At 34.0% G+C, this 19,976-nt stretch overlaps 1 protein-coding gene and 1 long non-coding RNA gene across 6 annotated transcripts in view; both read left to right on the forward strand.

Moving 5' to 3' along the window:
* Positions 1 to 3,577, forward strand: part of LOC140436939 (uncharacterized) — a 24,011-nt gene extending 20,434 nt beyond the window's left edge. The window contains exon 2 of the long non-coding RNA XR_011950336.1: positions 3,384 to 3,577. This is a non-coding gene — a long non-coding RNA (uncharacterized lncRNA). The remainder of the gene's footprint in view (positions 1 to 3,383) is intronic.
* emp (epithelial membrane protein) overlaps positions 1 to 19,976 on the forward strand; it is a 453,476-nt gene that overhangs the window by 350,115 nt on the left and 83,385 nt on the right. For all 5 annotated transcript variants that reach the window (XM_072526105.1, XM_072526108.1, XM_072526106.1 and 2 more), the window contains one exon: positions 10,755 to 10,896. In XM_072526105.1, coding sequence (XP_072382206.1) covers positions 10,755 to 10,896 — 142 coding nt within the window. The remainder of the gene's footprint in view (positions 1 to 10,754; positions 10,897 to 19,976) is intronic.

Raw genomic sequence — 19,976 nt, forward strand, 5'->3', positions numbered from 1 at the left:
CACTGATAAAGAGGTACAATTATAAAGGCCACTAAATACTAAATTATCAACAAGTTTAATGGATATTAGTGACTTCCTTGGGCCTGCTTTGCAGAGCAAAGTTGATCGAAACGGGGTGTAATATTAGAAATAGACGCTGTCAGTTCTTTTTCTATATATATATATATCTGCAATCTATATTTGGTTCTTAAAGCAGCCATTGCAGAAAATCCTGTTTCGCAAAGGTGTTGAAACGGTAATAGTATACGGAAGGGTCTGGTTTTCAGTGCACAAAACTCATCATTTACCCCTGAACAAAATACAAAGAGGGATTTAATATTAAACTGTCTGGTGATTTCGGCATTTGCCATGAAGTCTATAAAGGTTTCATCTTCGGCAGTGGAGAGCCCTTCGGGTGTAATTTGAAATGGATTCCTAACCCACTCATAACTACGTATTAGTCGGTAGCCGGCAAAAAAATATCTTTCAAATTTTTTGTCAGCATCGCTAAATTATTTTTAATCATTACAAAAACAACTTTCACGTGTTGTTCTTTAACTTTGTAAGTTTTAATATATTCATCCACATTTGCAAACATTTCTAGGTTTTTTTTGCTTTAAATTTCTGCTCCCTAATTCCAGTTTTCTACAACAAGCATTAACTTTATAACTCGTATCCAATATATGTGTATTGGCTCCTTAAAGCTAAAGGTTCAGGCCAGGAGACATTTCTTTGGAAGCCAGAGCTTCTCTGTGGATAATACAGTGTGTCCATATACACATTCGAGACTTTTGTTTCACAAGCGCGTGTAGACTATGAAATTTACCGGACATTGCAAGAGCACAATCGGTGCATATTCCGACGCAATTCCTCCACTCTATTTTTGCTTTGTTTATATAACCATTTAGGATAACAAATAATGGAAACGATGTTGCTTCCAATTCTATTGGTTTGCAAAAAAGTAGTTCTTTTACTTTTATAGTGGGAAAAATCAAAGGCAGAAGAAGCGTAGGAAGACGTAAAATCTCGTGGCTTCGCAATCTCCGTGAATGGTTTGAATGCAGTTCAATTGAACTATTCAGGCGCGTAACCAACAAAATTATAATTGCCAGAATGATTTCCAATCTCCGATAGGAGCGGAACTTGAAGAAGAAGAAGTTCTTTTACCACTGATGTGGCATCACAAAATCTAACGTAGGTGATAAAATGAGCATCTTTATTGCTATCTGTTGCCTCATCAAGCTGAATCGAAAACAGCTTGTCGCGCTACTTCTCGAGTAGCTGCTGCTGTACATATTCAGCTATATCACTACTTTGATGGGCAACAGTATCATTTGACAGAGGTTTATACTCCAATGTTTTGGCAAAATTATCTCCAAACATAGTTTCTACAATTTGAATTGCAGCTGGCAAAATAAGCTCTTCACCAATAGTGTGAGGATTTTTACATCTGGCTATTTGATACGAGACTTTATAAAAGACAGGTAAAGTTTTTTCGTTCACAGTCAAAGTTTTTTTTTTAAATGATTTTTGCTTTTCATGTGATTTTAATTTTAACTCGAAGAATTCTCGGGGTTTGGTAATGTACTCACTATGAAGTATTTTCAAATGTCTTTTAAGTTTATTTGGTTTCATGCTGTAGGCTGCTAAAATTTTTGAGCCAATAATACATATCCATGACCTTTACGTACTGCGTGTATGATTTCGTCCATTACTATATTAAAGAGAAGTGGGCTTAACGAGTCACTCTGCCTGACTCCGCTTTGTACTGGTATACACTGTGTTAGTTTTCCATGTACCTTTGCCTGTATTCGATTACGGAAGTAGATGTTTTTGATGGTTTGTATAATATCGATTAGTATTGATTGGTTTTTCAATTTTATAAATGTAAATGTAATATATATATATATATATATATATATATATATATATATATATATATATATATATATATATATATATATATATATATATATATATATATATAATGAACCAGAAGTATTTGCTGACAACGTAAGGAATTAAACGTTAAATATTGGGTTTGCAGCAATAAAAATGAAACGTGTACTCTTTTAAATCTTTATTCCAAGCTTTCGGACATTGGTTATAAATTGTTGGCGTTGGTATAATTAGTTAAAAAATTCACTATTTACAAACTTAATGAGGTTGTATCAACGAAGATGTATTATAATGTTAATAAAATTTATCACAGTCTCTCATCTTTTTTTAATATACAAAACCTATTTTTATGTTTAAAGATTTAAAAAATTATTACTGTACATCCAAAAACACTTAATTATTCTAAATACATAAATGACATTATTATGACAAAATTCTTTTAAATGTCAATTGATAAATTATTGTTTGTGTTATTATTGCATTTATCTAGTAGTAACAAATAGGAGAACATTTCATTTAGATGACCAATATCAGTTCTATGATTCATTGCATTGTTATTTTGGCAAATGTAGGTCATTTCAAGAAAAAGTCTTTTGGTGATGTTACTTTCCTGTTCTACTACTTTGATGTTATTATAATCTATTTGATGCCCATTTTTAAATGCATGTTCACCTAATGCACTTTTTTCAGGATGCAGTCTATTATCTGACTTGTGGGATGTAATGCGGTCTTTAATGCATCTTGATGTTTGACCATAGTATACTTGTTCACATGATCCGCACGGTATACAGTAAACAACATCCGTTAACATTATAATACATCTTCGTTGATACAACCTCATTAAGTTTGTAAGTAGTGAATTTTTTAATTAATTATACCAACGCCAACAATTTATTCATCACATTTGTAGCTCCCTGATGAAGGACATAACCAATGTCCGAAAGCTTGGAATAAAGATTTAAAAGAGTACACGTTTCATTTTTATTGCTGCAAACCCAATATTTAACGTTTACTTATATATATATATATATATATATATATATATATATATATATATATATATATATATATATATATATATATATTATATATATATATTATATATATATATATATATATATATATATATATATATATATATATATATAATAAAAATATAAAGATTATTTTTGATCTTCATATATCTTTTGATCTTAATATATCATTGTATATGATGTAACGTCGCTAATTTTTTTTATATGAAGGCCTTTCTTCTTCATTTACTTCAGTAAAAGTAAACCCAACATTTAAGTATTCTTGAGAAAATTTTCTTAATTTTATTATTGAAACCACTCTCGCCTGTGCATTTGTTAATGCTTCACTGGTATCTAATGCTCCAGTTAAAAATTTATCCATGATTTTATATAAATTAATATTTACCTACTGCTTGGGATATCTTATTGTGGTACCGTCAACTGCAATTAACACGCAAACTAGAACATACACTTTCACTATAAATTTAACAGGTACAGAAGGACTGACTCGACTAAGACTGGTCTCGGTCAGAACTGAGGAGTGAGGAAAGGGGATGCAGGCGGACAGACAGGGCGTGCATGATTTGGACGCTAAATTTAAAATTCAACACTGAAAAATAAAATTACCTGTTTCTGCATACATGATTTGGATGCTGGGTGTAATTGAAATGTAAATGGAAAGTCAGGTAATAAAATTCTAGAGATTAAGCTTGATAAGGTTTATTTGTCACTTTGAAATAAATACGACATACATTTTACGAAATGGAATCGATCGATACAGTTAGTTTGATACTCATGTATCCTATTTCTAACGAACATAATTTTTTTTCTACTCTTTGGATCTTTAAGTCTATTACTTTCACTATTACAGACACTATTAATTTTAATGTAAGTTTCAGTTTGAAAATTTTTTAAAACATCAATAAAATGGAAAAGATTTGGATGAGCATGGTAAAAATTATCATTAAAACGCGAGTGGAACGATTCACAAGCATTAGTTGTTAATTGTAAACTCTCACTCATCGCAGCCCACATCTCCGACGGAAATGTTGCGTGGTCGCCAATGTAGTTGTCCAATAAGTAGTCGGAAAACTTTTCAATTTTTGAATCCTTTGGTTGAATATCCATAAAATCATATATGAAAGATTCTTCGGCTTCTGAGGGAGGTAAAAATAGCAGCCCAAAAATATATTTCAGCCATTTAGATATTTCACTGTCTGCCAATTTATATTCCCGAATTAAGCCACAACCACCGATATTACGATACCAAGCTTGCATAAGATAAAAACGGCACCCTTTAATGTGCACATTTGGAAATTCAAAACGCGCAGCATTGTGGATAGCAATTTCAAAATCGGAGAAAATGATTTTTGGATTGAATTTTAGACCAATTACTTCACATTTGCGTTTCAAAACATTAAAAATAGTTTTATATAGGTTTGTTCCGATTTGTCGGGAAGTAAACAATAACACAATGGTATATAATGTCCATTGATAAATACATGTATGGTAAAAAATTGCTTGAAATATTGAGCACAGTAACTAAATGTACCGTCCATATAAATCGTTTCACTGCCGCACAGAAAACGCATGTTAGTGTTACACGAGAAGATGATAATGTTAGAACTTAGTTCAACCGCAAATATAAAATTCTCGTCTTAAGTGTTTTGATATTCATAATATTTACCGCAGCAATAGTTTCTTCTTTACTTTTGGGCAGTTTCGGTTGAGCCATTCGCCGTTCTCTGTATTTGATTTCGTATTAAATTAACGTCTTTAACAGACATGTGGCTCAAGCAATCTACATTTTCTTTCAACGCACTATGTATGATTTTGGACGGCCTTTCGGTCAAACTATCCTTAGCCTTCCTTTTGACACTGCTACGCACAATCTGTCTATTAAGCGTCTTGATATCACACTCGTGATTATGTTCTAGATTACTTCGTATCACTAACTTTTCTGGCCCTTTCGTGAATATCTTCGCTTTACACGACCGTTTTACGCACCTCCAATACATTTCTCCCGATTTTAGTACTTTATCTTGAGAAAAAGTAAAACTGTTCACTTTGAGCAAAATTTTACAATGATTACTTACTAACATTGAAATTTCCATGTTCACTTTTCACTATTCTCTGACAAACTAATAACTATAGAAAATGTCACACCGAGAGTGCAGTACGGCTAATATAGGAATGCACAATTGCCGGATTTCACGCCTTGTGCTTGGCGATACAAACAGGTCCAAGTGGTAGTCACAGAACCGTACCCAGATCTCTACGCCGGGCTCTGTTATTTATTATAAAATTTTATATTGATAAAATAATTGCCTTCAAGTAGCCAAATAAGAGGCATGAATTAGAATAAAAAGACCTTAAGTTTTTAGCGAGAATTTTATTATAAAACTGTATAGTTTATTAAACTAACAAATGTATTTTAAATTACATTTCTTGATAGCTATAAATATACCGGCTGGAACCTCCGGTAATTCGATTTCCGTGCACTCAGCCCAATATCCAAGAAAAACTTTTTCTTTTGTGAATATGTGAAAAATTATCAGGAACGGGAATATCGAAAAAGCTTTGCACATATTTTAATCCCGGCGATGTTATTAAAAAAACAAGTTGCGCACTTGAATCACTGCGAAATTTTAACACCTACTATGAAATTTTTTTTTGTGGAAATCTGAAGTGAAGTTTTTGTCCTTGTTAAAACATAATGCAGTCTCGCATTTTTTACACAAAACATAAGTTTACCTAGTTCCTTGGCATAGCAACCTTGTGTTATTCCATATGGGATAATGGTTTTCCTTGCCCACACTTGACCAGATGAGCAGGTATAAGGTTTATAGTGTAAGTTATTTAACATTATATTATATTTATACTTTATTAAACTAACAAATATATTTTAAATTACATTTCTTGATAGCTATAAATATACAGGGTGGAACCTCCGGGAACTCGATTTCCGTGCATCCAGCCCAATATCCGAAAAGCCCATACTCTGATTGGACTGGTAAATACATTTTATTGGTTATACCGTGTAAAATAATCGAGGTTACTCACAGATATTCAATTAATTATACTAAAGTCGTCCTCTACATCCGAGACGTCGGATTCGCTTTCGCTACTCTCCCCTGTGTTCGCGTGTATTATTAATTGGTCTACGTTATCTTGCAGGTTGTCCGCAGTCCACATCTCAGTTTCCGTTTTCTCAACAACATGAGTGACATAATTGCGCCAATTTTGCTCTGTGACGCTTGCGAAACCGTCGTCGATCAACTGGCGTACCTCGTCGTTTTTAAAAGTGGTATTATGGGTACCTACATATCGCTTAACTTGGTTCCACACCATTTCTATAGGATTCAATTCGCAGTGGTATGGAGGAAGCCTTAAAATATAAACATTATGTTGTGAAGCATACTCATCAAGATGATACTTATCATATTGATCTTTAAAAGCACGCGCTGCTTCTAATAGCTCGGATTTCAAATAACACTCCTCGAAAAAAATGTCTTTTTCCACTAGCCATTCCTTGATTGCAGCTTTATTCCAGGAATTGTTAGGGAATCTCTCTTTACGGGAGTGGTACGATGCATTGTCCATTACAATGACATTCCTGCGACCATTATTTGGTAAATTTGATATTAATGTCTCCTTAAACCACGACTCAAAATATGCGGCATCCATTTCATCGTGATAGTCGCCATCATTTTTCTTTGGCAGAAAAACATGCTGTGTGCCAGGAAGGAAACCCCCTGAAAAACCTGCATGCAATAAAACATATCGTGGACCTCGTTTAGTAGGTGCTTTTAAGCCAGTACTTAAACCTTTGAGAAAAGCATCACGACTGTTTTATATCGTAGTATCGCACCATTCGTATTTTATAGATTGGCCAACATTAACCCACGATTCGTCCAAATATATGATATTGCAATGGTCTTTTCGCAAACGTAGTATAGTTCTCAAATAATTATGGCGCCAATGAATAATATCCTCTCGCTCCACCATGATGCTTCTTCGGCCACGTTTCTTATAAACAAATCCAATATCTTTCAGAAGTCTGTATAAAGTAGAAAGAGACAACGGCTGTATATTCTCATTACCTTGTATGAAGTTATGTATATGCTTTAAGAATTTCGGCAAATTTTTCATGAAAAATACACAATGAACAATTCTCCGTAGAATACTTCTTACACCCTCGTCATATGTGAATATTCTAGAATTTGATTGACGCACTCGTTTTTTACGTTTTTTGTCGATTTCAACGTTCCACTCTGTTCTTTTTCTTTTTTGAAATTGTAAATGTTTCTTTCGCTAACACCAGTCATCAACGAAGTACGTCTTACAGCAGCACTTACATTAAGTTGTTCCGTATTTTGTAAAAAACTTAACACATTTAACACTACGAGTTTAGCGCAACCGTTAAATAATTCACCGGATTTAAACTTATGGGACTCCATGCTCTCTGTTGAAACTCGGACTAAATTTTGAAGTGTAGTTTCGTTTTCCGAAAGCACTTTCACCCCCTACCCATCCTTAGGATGGGTAGGGGGTGAAATAGGGAAAGCTTGGAGTTTATCAAATACTAATTATGACAAACAAGTTTATGGCCATATTTAGGTGATTATGGTAATGATAGTAATTTGTAGCAGAAGTTTTACAAAAGAAATGAAGACCTATTTATAGAAACAACATAACTGTATTTTTAATATTTTACATACAATAGAAAAAATCTAATTTCTATGAAAGAATTGGAAATTTGAATATTATATATATAATATCTATAAATAATATCATTTCCAAGTTTCCAAATTCTTTCCTAGAAATTATGTAGGTTTTTTCTATTTTATGTAAAACATTAAAACTACAGTTATTGTATGTTGTTCTTGTAAAGAGGTGTTCAAATGTTACTCTTATGAATATGATTCAATTGTATATCTCATGTTGACGTTTTATATGCAAAATTCATAGTTTTCGTTGTCAATAACCCATCAATGCCTTTTTGTTCTACTGTATACGTATACATGATATAAAATATTTTATTCGTACTGCCGGCAGATGCATTTTATCCAAGCCGGTCCTGTGAGACAATGAGCAATCAACAGCTGGAGAAAACCGACAACCCTGCGCGTTTATTCTCCATAAGAAAAGCATTGCCGTATCTTACCCGTACTGCACTCTCAGTGTGACATTTTCTATAGTAACTAAGTAAATTTCAATGACCATCATTAAACCCTAATTATGTCTAATATCTGGTACCTGCGATAATCCTTCCGACAGCGTCCAAAACAAGGGTACTTTTAAGACCCTCAGGTACTTCAGCGTCGAAAACATGCCCGCCCGACAGACAATCGAGAATGTTCAAAATATTGAAACTTATCGCGAAGAAGGGCGATTGGTTCTGAATCGGTGTTGCCACATCAATAAATTTATTTATTCTCGGTAATATGGTAATTACAGTAAGATTTTACTGTATTTTTTTTGTCAAAATACTCAAGGTACATTATTATTGCATAGATATATTGTTATTGTACGAGAGGGGACGCTGTGACAATAATTATAAAAAATTGGGTCGCAAATGATAAAAAGTTTAGAAACGCTGCAATAAGTGATAATGCTAAATTGGATATTATTTTTGAGTTTACCGAAAACCCACATCTTGTCGAAAAATAGCCAAAATATTTGATGTTAACCATTTATTGATAATTCGAACTTCAAACAAACTAAAATGCATGCCTATAAATTAATAACAATGTAGGAACTCATAGAATACGACTTTGATGGGGGAACGTATTTTTGTGACCAAGTATTTGAAAACAATGTGATACACTAGATATATCCAAAACATGTGTTGTTTTCTGATGAGTGTACCTTTGCAGTTCACGGGCACCCTTATTGTCAGAATTGCCGCTATTGATCTAGAGATAATACTCACTGGATGAGAAAAGAATATACACAATACTCTGAAAAGGTTAATGTATGGGCAGAAATTCTAGGAGATCATATCATGGGACCGTTTTTTATCGATGGCAGTTTAAATGGCGATGATTATTTAGCCATTTACTTCTCAAAAATAATATCATACCAACTTCGGCAAACTTATATCCTAATTCAGCAAACCCAGAAGTTGTTTCAGCAACATCGAACACCACCCCATCACCAAATCAATGTTCGGCAGTAGCTCATCCGAATATTTCCAAATCGGTGGATAGGAAGGGGAAAATCGATGGCATAGCCACCACGATCTCATGATCTGACGTCATTAGACTTCTTCTAATGGAAATATGTGGAAAATATTATGTACAAAACTAAACTTAGCTGACTTAAAAAGACGAATAACGCTTGCAATTAGATCGGTCACGCCTGAGGTATTGAGTAGCGCTAGAAGAAATTTCTATTTAAGATTATATTGCCAAGACATTCGCTGCGAGTATTTTAAATATCTTCTACATTTACATCAATGTAGTTTTTTGTTTTGTTTTTTAACATTATTCTAAAAGTAAAAAGCATCACTAATTAGTTTTTCAATGTATTGTAGCAAATTTATAGCATAAATCTAAAAACACTTATCTAAAATATTTTAAATATTTTGGTAAATTTAAAAATTGACTAATATACAGGGTATTATATTTAAAATAAAGAAGTTGGTATTGGCCACTGTAACATATCACAGCCTGTATAAAAAAATTTATTGCAAAATATGCGCAACTAAAAATACCAATCGCCGTTTTGAAACGTTTTTTTGAATAGGCCCCAAATTTATTAATTATCGAATTTAAACCATGTAACTGTTCGAACATCTAAAATAAGCGGAAATAATCCGCTTTTTATTATTTTTCTCCTCCTTTATACCACAGGTTATCTCCATGAACTATGAGTTATATTTATTAATATTTGCAATTCCGAGATCGACCTCTGTCGCTAACTTTTTCGTACTCCAAAGATGCCAGTTAAGATCTTTAGGACTTCGTGCAGATTAAACACTGTACGAAGTTCTAAAGATACCACATGTCGCGAACGTCACCTCAAACATGTCAAACCAGAAAATTACAATAATAGTCTACCCCATCCATTACTTGAACAACACATCAATAGAATATAGAATACAAGCGTGACACAAGCATGCTGCGTAACATTAATCAACCTCAACTGTTTAATGAAATAAGACTTACTGTGAACAGGATAATCAATATCATTGAGGCACCGATCATCAGGAAAAAATACAAAGGAGAGGATGACTTCATTTCGCATATACCGATGAATCCAAAGAACGTATCATTTGATTTTAAAGGTTTATAATTCCCCGTGCTTTTGGCTTTTTAAAGACAATAAACAAATTACAAAGCCGAATGTTAAGAGTTGACGGAATTAACTTAAAATTTCCATGTTTCGCGCATCGATAAATATTTGCGTGTCGGAAAACCGTTATCGTTATAATATATTTATGCAACGCAAAAATGAATGAAAACGTTTTTATCAAAAAGCATTAATGGCTCAACTTTTTTCATGCATAATGTGTTTTAGTGTTTTTTTTTGGTTTTATGTTCTTTTAATTTTTTAGACACATTATTTAATTCTAAATCAAACCATACAATTTTTTCCTAGCCGATTAAAAAAGTAGTAAAATCCTGAACTAAAAACCTAATTAAAGATGATCAGTTCAAAACATCTAAAATTGTTGTCAGTTTTACCATTAACAAGTCAATACATTTTTGTCCTTTTTGGTTTCCGTAAAAGTAACTTTTATACAATAGTTATATTTCTCATGTATTTTGCCTCGCAATTATTATTTTTTGATTATGACTTTTACTTTATTTACACAAATAAATTTGTTAAGCTTCTTTAAAATATTTTTTTTTGTAGAGAAAAATGGGAAAGGAAAAATATTACAATACACGACAACGGAACACTTACATTTAACCTACAGAAAATTTACCATTTCGACAAAGAATTGTCTACAGGTAGTCCACATGACCTAGTTGTTGTGCCAAATATTCCTATGTTGGTAAGTTAAAGATCATTTATGAATAACTTTTATTTTCTTTATAAAATAAAATCTACATTAGTAATGATAATGTCACTTGTATATTTATATTGATTTAGAGATGAGAACAGTATTCCCAAAGACAAAAATCCACGCCAAGAATACATGAGAATTCTATCGACAAGTTTCATTTCTGAAATATTTAGATACATTCAAATTCATCCTGAAAATTAGAACTCGATTTTCTGTGTTGTTTCATATAGAACACAAAAGGAGTCCTATTATAATAAACAAGCATGGACAGGGTGAGATTGGATTTCTGAGGTTTTATAATTTCGTTGTAAACTAAGGAAAGCCCAATTTGTTTTTTAATATGCAAACACAGTGTTTCTATTAAGTGGCCACCGACCTCCATAAGGAAGCCCGCCAGCCGGAATCAACGAAAAATCACCTTCTCCTCGGCATTTGCCATATTCTTCGTCCGTCATTTCCGGTAACTGAGCACCCACTCCAATCTAAACAGGATCCCTTTCCTTGAAAAGGCCTAGAAAAGTCTATCTCTATGAGATCATAAATAATGTCTTAGAGAGATAGACTCCCCTCTAGAGTAAATCAACTTGGTCGTCACAAACAAGCGTTATGAGACAGTCACCTGAGAATAAACGAGGAAATCAAATGGAAAAGACCATATCTAGGCTGCTTGTTTCAAATGAGGTTCTTTATTAAATATCTAAAAATTTTTCCTTTATTTACATCTTTTGAGTGTATCTCTATTTACGCATTTATTAGTTCTTTTATTATAGATATATAGTTTTTTTCTATTAAGAATTTGATTTATTTGTCCGCTTTAATTTAATCTAAATTTATAAAATTGATGATTAATTATTCTGTTTATCACCTTTTCTTGTACGCTAATGTAATAGTCATTAGTCCATCACGTTTCATGCTTATGGTGACGTCAGATTATGTAGAAATTAACTTTAAACCATGAAAGTGTTATGAAGGTTATCTGCAACCTTTTCAAAACGAGTGAGTCGATTGAAGGAAAACTTAGTTATATTTGCTATGGGCAATTTACAAATAATAAGAAACCTTCAGTTTTTTTAGTTTTTTATGGAAATTAAATAAAATTATTTGAAAATCAATTCAGACAGACATAAACTGAAACTTTTTGTAATTAAAAATTGATCACTTCTTATCAAACATACGCAATAAAAACGTGTAATACATGAATAAATAACTGAAAACCCTTGGGAAAAGTGATTCCAAAACATAATCATACTTTTTTGACAAACTCGCATCAGCCTGTAAGTATCACTTTGAGCGAAAAAAAAATATTAATATCCATAGAATAGTACACAATCAAATTTTATATAGTTCATGGCTTTTAAATATTGAATAATCACTTTGGCACCGCACTTTAAGAATACTTATTTCAAATTCTCCGGGATTCCACATTCACCTCTTTCCGTACTGTGCAACGAACAAGTGTCTCGCAAGCACAATATTTCGGTAGGGGATCTCGTATTATCAGATATCCAAAGTCGACTATATTCAAGGAGTTTTTGGATAGATCTTAATAGTTGCGTCCTCTAAGGCTTCTCGTGCATATTTACCTGCCAGGTCGTTTTGATTCCAATATAAGATGACACCTACAAGAAAGCAATATTTCTGTAATTTAGATTGTGCAATTCTTGTCTAATGATTTTGGCCACAGGATAGGAAGAATAGTTTTTAGAGATCATTTCTAAAGAATTTAGTGAGTCTGTAATTATTAGAAAGTTAATTGCAGGACTTTTTGTAACATAACATATGGCTTTATATATTGCAAAAATTACTCCTGTTTAGATAGTATGAGTTTCACTAGTTTATATTGCTTTATTTCATCCTTTATTACAAAGGCAAATGCTACACAATGTTCCGTCTTAGATCCATCAGTGAATAACTGTTTGAAGGAGGGAAATTGAGAAATTAAGCTATAATATTTAAAATTAATTAGATGGTGATTGGTTACCGTTTTATTTTTTTTTTGGTAATATATTAAAATACATATGATTAGAAGATATTAGCCAAAGAGGGGGAATTAGCATTTTGCTAGGGTAGATTTCGATAACTTTAAGGTTTAGTTTATTTATGATTCATCTACATCTTTCATAAAAGGGAATGTGGGTTTTTGCCTGCTGAATATTCGAGGAGTGAATGGTATGGTGATATTGTAAAGAGTACCGCTTCGCTGCATATGATAATATTAGTTCCTGTCTTCCTAAATATAATGGTAGTTTATCGAGTTTGGCCTGAAGGATTATTATTGGAGCTATTCTAAATTCACCGTATATTATTCAAAAGCGTTATTTTGAATGGTGTATAAACCTTTTAGACTTGTTGTTGAAGCAGACGAGTAAGGATGGCATCCATAAAGGATCTTGGAGCGATTAGATTTTTATATAGTGTGAGTAGAGTTCTAACGTCCGCTCCCCAGTTCGTACTAAGGCTTTGCTGTTGTCTTGTGGCATGTCTAAGTTAAATATTGTGTTTGTATGGGATTAAGCCATAATTGATATCGCCATATAAGTATCGGAGGATATTTCTATGTCCGACCACCGCTGGCTAACCTATAATATTAGTCTGGAAAAAAGCCTTATCTCAAATCGCGCGACCCTAAGAGGACGGATGTAGAACTCTACAACCGACTCTTAGAAGATGCTCTGCGGAATGAAAGGGCTTCAACTCCAGGAACTAATACAGAATTGGAAAGGTATGCGGTATCTATCCAAAACAAAATAAAAAATCCTGTCCAATAAGGATGGTCCAGGAAAGTCGCAAAACCAACTCTTGGTGGTGCACTGAATTGGAACACCTTAGGAAGACAGCAAGAACAGCTTTAAATAGAGCAAAACGCACCAAACTCAAAAAGGATTGGGATTCTTACCAATCAAATCTCAGAGAGTTTAAAAAAGTCTGCAGACAAAGACACAGAGCTGCTTGGAGAACCTTCTGTGAGGAAATCGAAGATTTCCCGGAGGCTTCCAGGTTACAAAAAGCGCTCTCAAAGGACCCACATCGGCATGTCGGCATACTAACGAAGGAAGATGGGAATAAAACTTCCAACCTTCGCGAAAGTGCTGAGGTCCTGATGAAAACACACTTTCCCGGTTCTAGTGTCTCAACAGCACCAAACCGGATGGAAGAAGCAATCATACCGTCAACAAACGACTGGCATCTCGCCAGAACAATGATTAATGAGGAAAAGGTAAAATGGGCCATATTGTGCTTCACCCCTTTCAAATCACCAGGGCCTGACGGCATATATCCAGCCCTACTACGGTGGGGACTAGATATTCTTCTGCCACACCTCGTGGAAATATTCAGAGCCTCTTTGGTTCTGAGATATATTCCTAGGAAGTGGAGAGAGGTAAGTGTGGTCTTCATACCAAAACCAGGTAGGATGGACTACACCCTACCAAAGGCTTTCCGACCAATTAGCCTAACATCCTTTCTGTTGAAAACGATGGAAAGGCTATGCGAGAGGTACATAAGGGATGAAGTTCTGGTCCATAACCCACTTCACCCAAATCAACATGCATATACTTCGGGAAGATCTACCGATTCTGCACTGCATCATGTAGTGGGAAGAATTGAAAGATCGCTGGATAATAAAGAATCCACCCTAGGTATATTCATAGACATTGAGGGAGCGTTTGATAAAACCACATTCCAACTATCACCCAACAGCTCAACGTCAGGAATGTTCCCCTGGCCATAAGCGAATGGATATTTAGTATGCTCTCTAATAGAGCAATAAGCATAAATGTAGAAGACGTTTCTGTTAGAGGCATGGTTACGAGGGGCTGTCCACAGGGAGGGGTGCTATCACCACTACTCTGGAACATAGTTCTAGATACCCTGGTTGACCAACTCAGCAGCAACGGTTTCTACACAATAGCCTATGCAGACGACATTGCTGTCCTGCAAAGCGGTAAGTTTGAGAGCACACTATGTGAGAGATCACAAGTTGCTCTCCGACTAATAGAAACATGGTGCAAGGAACACTCACTATCTATAAATCCAAAGAAAACTGAGATGGTCCTCTTTACCAGGAAAAGAAGAATCACGGGCTTAATACCCCCAAGGATTCTAAACTACAGTCTAAATTTTTCTGACGAGCTGAAGTACCTTGGTATTACCCTTGACAAGAAGTTAACATGGAACTCACACTTAGATGGTAGAGCTAAAAGAGCATATATTGCCTATGAGCAGTGTCGACGAACGGTCGGACGCACCTGGGGCCTCACGCCCAGGGTGATCGCCTGGGTCTACACCGCTGTCATTAGGCCAATGCTAACTTACGGAGCTATTGCTTGGGTACCAAAAGTGCTACAGGCAACAGCGATTAACAAACTAAACCATATTCAGCGGATGGCTTGCATAAATATAACAGGTGCCATGAAAACAACACCAACTGCTGCAATGGAGTTGATCATTGGCATCACGCCTCTAGATATATATGTCAAAGAGGTGGCGCTAGTGACAATGATGCGACTGCGCTCAGCTGGTGCAAACCTTGATGTAGGAATGGGACAATTGAGAACTCGTTTCTGGCGAGAAGAGTTGGATGCGTTACCACTTCTACAGGCAGGCTGCGACTCAATTGAACCAAAGTTTGTCTTCAACAAACCCTACAAAATTGAAACAGGACAGTATATGGAGACAAACGTGGCAAATGCGTATTGCATATACACCGATGGCTCCAAAATGAAAGAAGGCTCAGGATGCGGGATATACTCCAGATCACTGAACCTAAGAATAAAGTGGGGTATGGGCAAAAATGCCAGCGTAGTTCAGACAGAACTGACTGGTATCTCCATAGCCGCAAAAGAGATAACCCAAAAAGGTATAGCAGGTAAAACTATAATCATCTGCACAGATAGCAGACAAGCGCTACTAACCTTGAATAGACCACGTGTCACATCAGGTTTAGTAATGGAGTGTCACAAGTCACTAACCCAAGCTTCGGATGGTAATACCATCATCCTGAGGTGGGTTAAAGGACACAATAGGAATAAAGGCAACCGCATTGCTGACCAATTAGCTAGGAAGGCGGCAGGCCTAAGACTCTCAGGACCTGGGGATCTTTTTGGTTGGTCAACTACAACAATCGCGGAAATTGTCAAATGTCACTCCCATGCGCAAACCGTAAAAAGATGGGAAGAAGGGAAAGGATGTAAACTTGCCAGGGTAACACTAAGTAACCTTGAAGAGCCATAATCTAAGAAGTACTTGGGAATGACCAGGAAAAACCTACGTTTGGCAGTTGGTTTTTTAACTGGTCATTGTCAACTAAGCAAACACCTCCATACACTGGGGCTAGCAGACACACCTCTATGTAGGAAGTGTGAACGAGAAGACGAAACTGTAGAGCATGTCCTATGTGAATGCCCAGAGTTATCGTTAATACGAGAGTACGCGTTCGGCGAGTCCTGGCCAACACCTGCCCACATAAGAGAGATGTCTCCTGGTGACTTGTCCACCTTCCTAGAATTGGCAGGATGGACAATGAGCTAAGGGTGACAGCTCCCTGGGAGGATGCACAATGGGTCAATTGTGGCCTAAGTGCTGTGAAACTTAACTTGCCCTCCCTACTCTACAGATACAGATACAGAAGCCATAATTGATTGTAGTCCCAATAGATTGTGGTTGCAGTCACAATAGATTGTAAAAGTATCCCCACTGTTTGTGTATGTGTGACAGTAGAGTTTGTGAGAAAGTTATTGTGAATTATTGTAAAAAATTATATTTTTCATCTTCATTATTTTTGGCTCGATAATCCTCTGTGGATCCTGGCCTGTTTAAAGATTCATCGCCGGATTTTAGCGACATGTTGCCATCTTCTGATCTTTATTATCCCTTTTAATAATAAAGTCGGTCTCAACTACATCTATCCACCTAATTTGCAGTCGACCTCTGCTTTTTCTTCCTATAGGTGTTTCTGTCGTTAGCTTTTAAGCAATCATATTGTCAGGCATTCCTACGATATGTCCAACCCATCTAAGTCACTGTGCTTTAATTAATTTTTTCCTCTACATGTAAAGATTTTCCTGTCGTTAGATTTTTAGCAACCATATTGTCAGTCACTCGTACGATGTGTCCAGCCCATCTACATTTATGTGTTTTAATGAATTTTACCTCTACATAAAAAATTGGGTCTCTGAAAGATGAATATTTCACAGGAACAATGCCAGAAAATAAGAAGATTGCTTGATTTGCTTTTAAAAATGTTGTTAAAGGACTATTTTCGAAATATAAGTACACAAAATTATTCTAAAATTGTCCAGCAACTTTTAGAAACCTTTAAATTGCTAGGTTGTTGTATAATTATCAAAGTGTATTTTTTACATAGCCATCTTGCAGATTTCCCGGAAAATCTAGATGTTAATTTAAAGGTCATGAAAGCACAGTATCAAACTAGATTGGATGTACATCTGATGGCTGACTATTGTTGGAGCATCAAGCTAGAATGTCCTCAAATTCAACACTGAGCTAAAAAAATTTTTTGTTTTAATACAATTTTATGTATATATATAAACAAAATCTGCAATTATTTTTGGAATTAGAGGCTAAAAGTTGGTGAAAGAGGTGAAAACAAGTCCAGATTTAAGAAAATGAAATTGCTTCTACTCTGTTTTAAAATAAAGCTTTAAATAATGATAAACAGCCAACAAAATAGATTTCTCGAGATGGGAACAGGTTCAAAATATATAAAAGTTATACAAGAATTATATTGGAATTAAACGCAGAAATAAGAATGAAAAGAGAGAATCTCTCCACGGATACCTCTAAAATTTGTGTAAAGAGTAAATCAGGGCTGCATATTTTACCAGCACTTTTTAATATATACCTAGACAAGATATTCCAATTGATTTCCGAAGGAGAAAGAATGGGCACTAATTAAATGAAATTCCAATAAAAAATATATAATATGTTGATGATACGGCAATTTTAACATCAAACTTAGAGGATCTGCATTCATCCCTAGTTTTAAAAACTACACAATCAATCTGAAATCCGAGAACTTGTGGCTACTCATTTTTCTTTAAGACCATCCAATACTACTTGCTGATTATCCTCTTTACTTGCTTCCGATCATCTTCAATATCAGAGTCACTTTCAGTGTCACCTACTTCAGGAGACTCTTGTACATCGGAGTCCCATAAATTGTTATTAATCTCTTGCAGCTGATAGCAGATGCATTATTTTAACATATGTATACCTAACTATCTTATTGCATTCGAAGGATGATTATCAGTTTTTAAAATGTATTTAGAATAGTTATAATACCTATTGTAAACATCTCTTTTCAAAATTGTATTATTTGATTTCCAGAATCATAAAACTCGTTTAGATAAATCACAAAAAGATTTTCTTAAAGCATTACCTGATATATATACAGAAAAATAGAGTCTGACGGGTCCATGTTGCCACTACAAAATTCTTTCGAGACATTAACTTAAAAAATGATAATGAATAGTTTAACCGGCTCATGACTATTTTAACGGAAACATACTTCTAAAAAAATTCATAATGCACAAAATTTATTAACCATTTTTTATCAGTTTATGATAAAAGAATAGGGGTATAAGGGTTGTTAATAATTGTCCAGAATTTTAGGTAAAATACGTGTATTTGACGATTCGATATCCACTTATGGAAATAGACTCAAAATACAAAAAAAAACAAATTTTTTCTGTAAATAGTAAATAGTTCGTTTAGAATTATGTTTTACTATATAATATTAATTATATTATCTCTATATTCTTATTTATTATTTTTAAACTTTTAACGTTTACATACAAGACCTCTTAAACCCGAAAACAACTAGTCATACATTTTACCCGAATTTGGTAAAACTGCTGTGCTACTTTGTTTTGAAATAAGTCTGACCTTCTTAATCTGTGCGTTTGTTCTCTAAATAACTTTCTCTTAATATAGTTCTATATATATATATCACATTATTTAGACTATTACATAAGTTCAGGTTATAAACTTCTTAATGAAATATGAATATCTTTGATAATATTTGTATATACGAGGACTTTGTCGAAAGGTATTAATACCATCAGGTAAGATAATTCAAAGCATTAGATTTGTACTAAGAACAACAAAACAAATAAGTAAGGTTTAGAAACTCCTTTATTTTCTTTAGAGTTTCTTCTTTTATTTCTTTTTGAGTTATTTAGGGGTAGTTCCTTGAATAAGTCAAAACAGTTATTTTTACCAACTACCAACTGCAGTCGAATTATGATAATTTTGAAAAACTCAACGATATTCTGTATATATCTCTTTCTAAATGTGTTAACCAATATGTCATCTAATTTGGTGGTCTTAAATGACAAGAATTTTACTTACTATTTTCTCTCCCTTACGCTAGACCTATACATATGCAAAATAAAATCTTTCAGAAAAATTTCTTTAAATTAGATTTGTATAGTTCAGTATTACGTTGAAATTAGAATTATTTTCATTTTTCCTTTCAACATTCTGTGAAATACATTCCAATGCATGGCATAATTTATTACATAGAACACATATTGAAACATGATCAATGGTCCCATCGAATTATGATTGTCATGGCTACTACATATTGAAGGTTTCTACTATACTTTTAGAGGGTAAACTAACATTCAAAAATAATTTTTTCTTTAATTTTCCATTTTGTTTAACGTATAGTAGTGTACTCCTAGTAGTATTTTTTTGTATTTTATGTTCTCTTGTTGGTATAAAAGGTTTTGTCTACTTTCTACAAAAAAAACTATAAAAAACTATAAAACCTTCATTTCCAACCAGTTGTAAGCCAAATGAATATATTAATGGTTATTTTTCTAGCAAAAAGTACTAGTTAGAAAAAATTAAAACCAAGCTTATGTTTTTCGAACAACATAAACACATAAAGTATAGTCAAAAACAGATAAACCGTCAGCACTATTTTGAATAAAAAATATGTGTGGAAGGGTGGTTTATTAAGCGAAATAAATATGCCATATTCAAAACTAAAATAATCAGAGTAAAAAGGAAAGGATATTCTTTATTTGCAAAATATATATTGA

This window comes from Diabrotica undecimpunctata, chromosome 3 (genome assembly GCF_040954645.1).
Source record: "Diabrotica undecimpunctata isolate CICGRU chromosome 3, icDiaUnde3, whole genome shotgun sequence".
Taxonomy (NCBI): domain Eukaryota; kingdom Metazoa; phylum Arthropoda; class Insecta; order Coleoptera; family Chrysomelidae; genus Diabrotica; species Diabrotica undecimpunctata.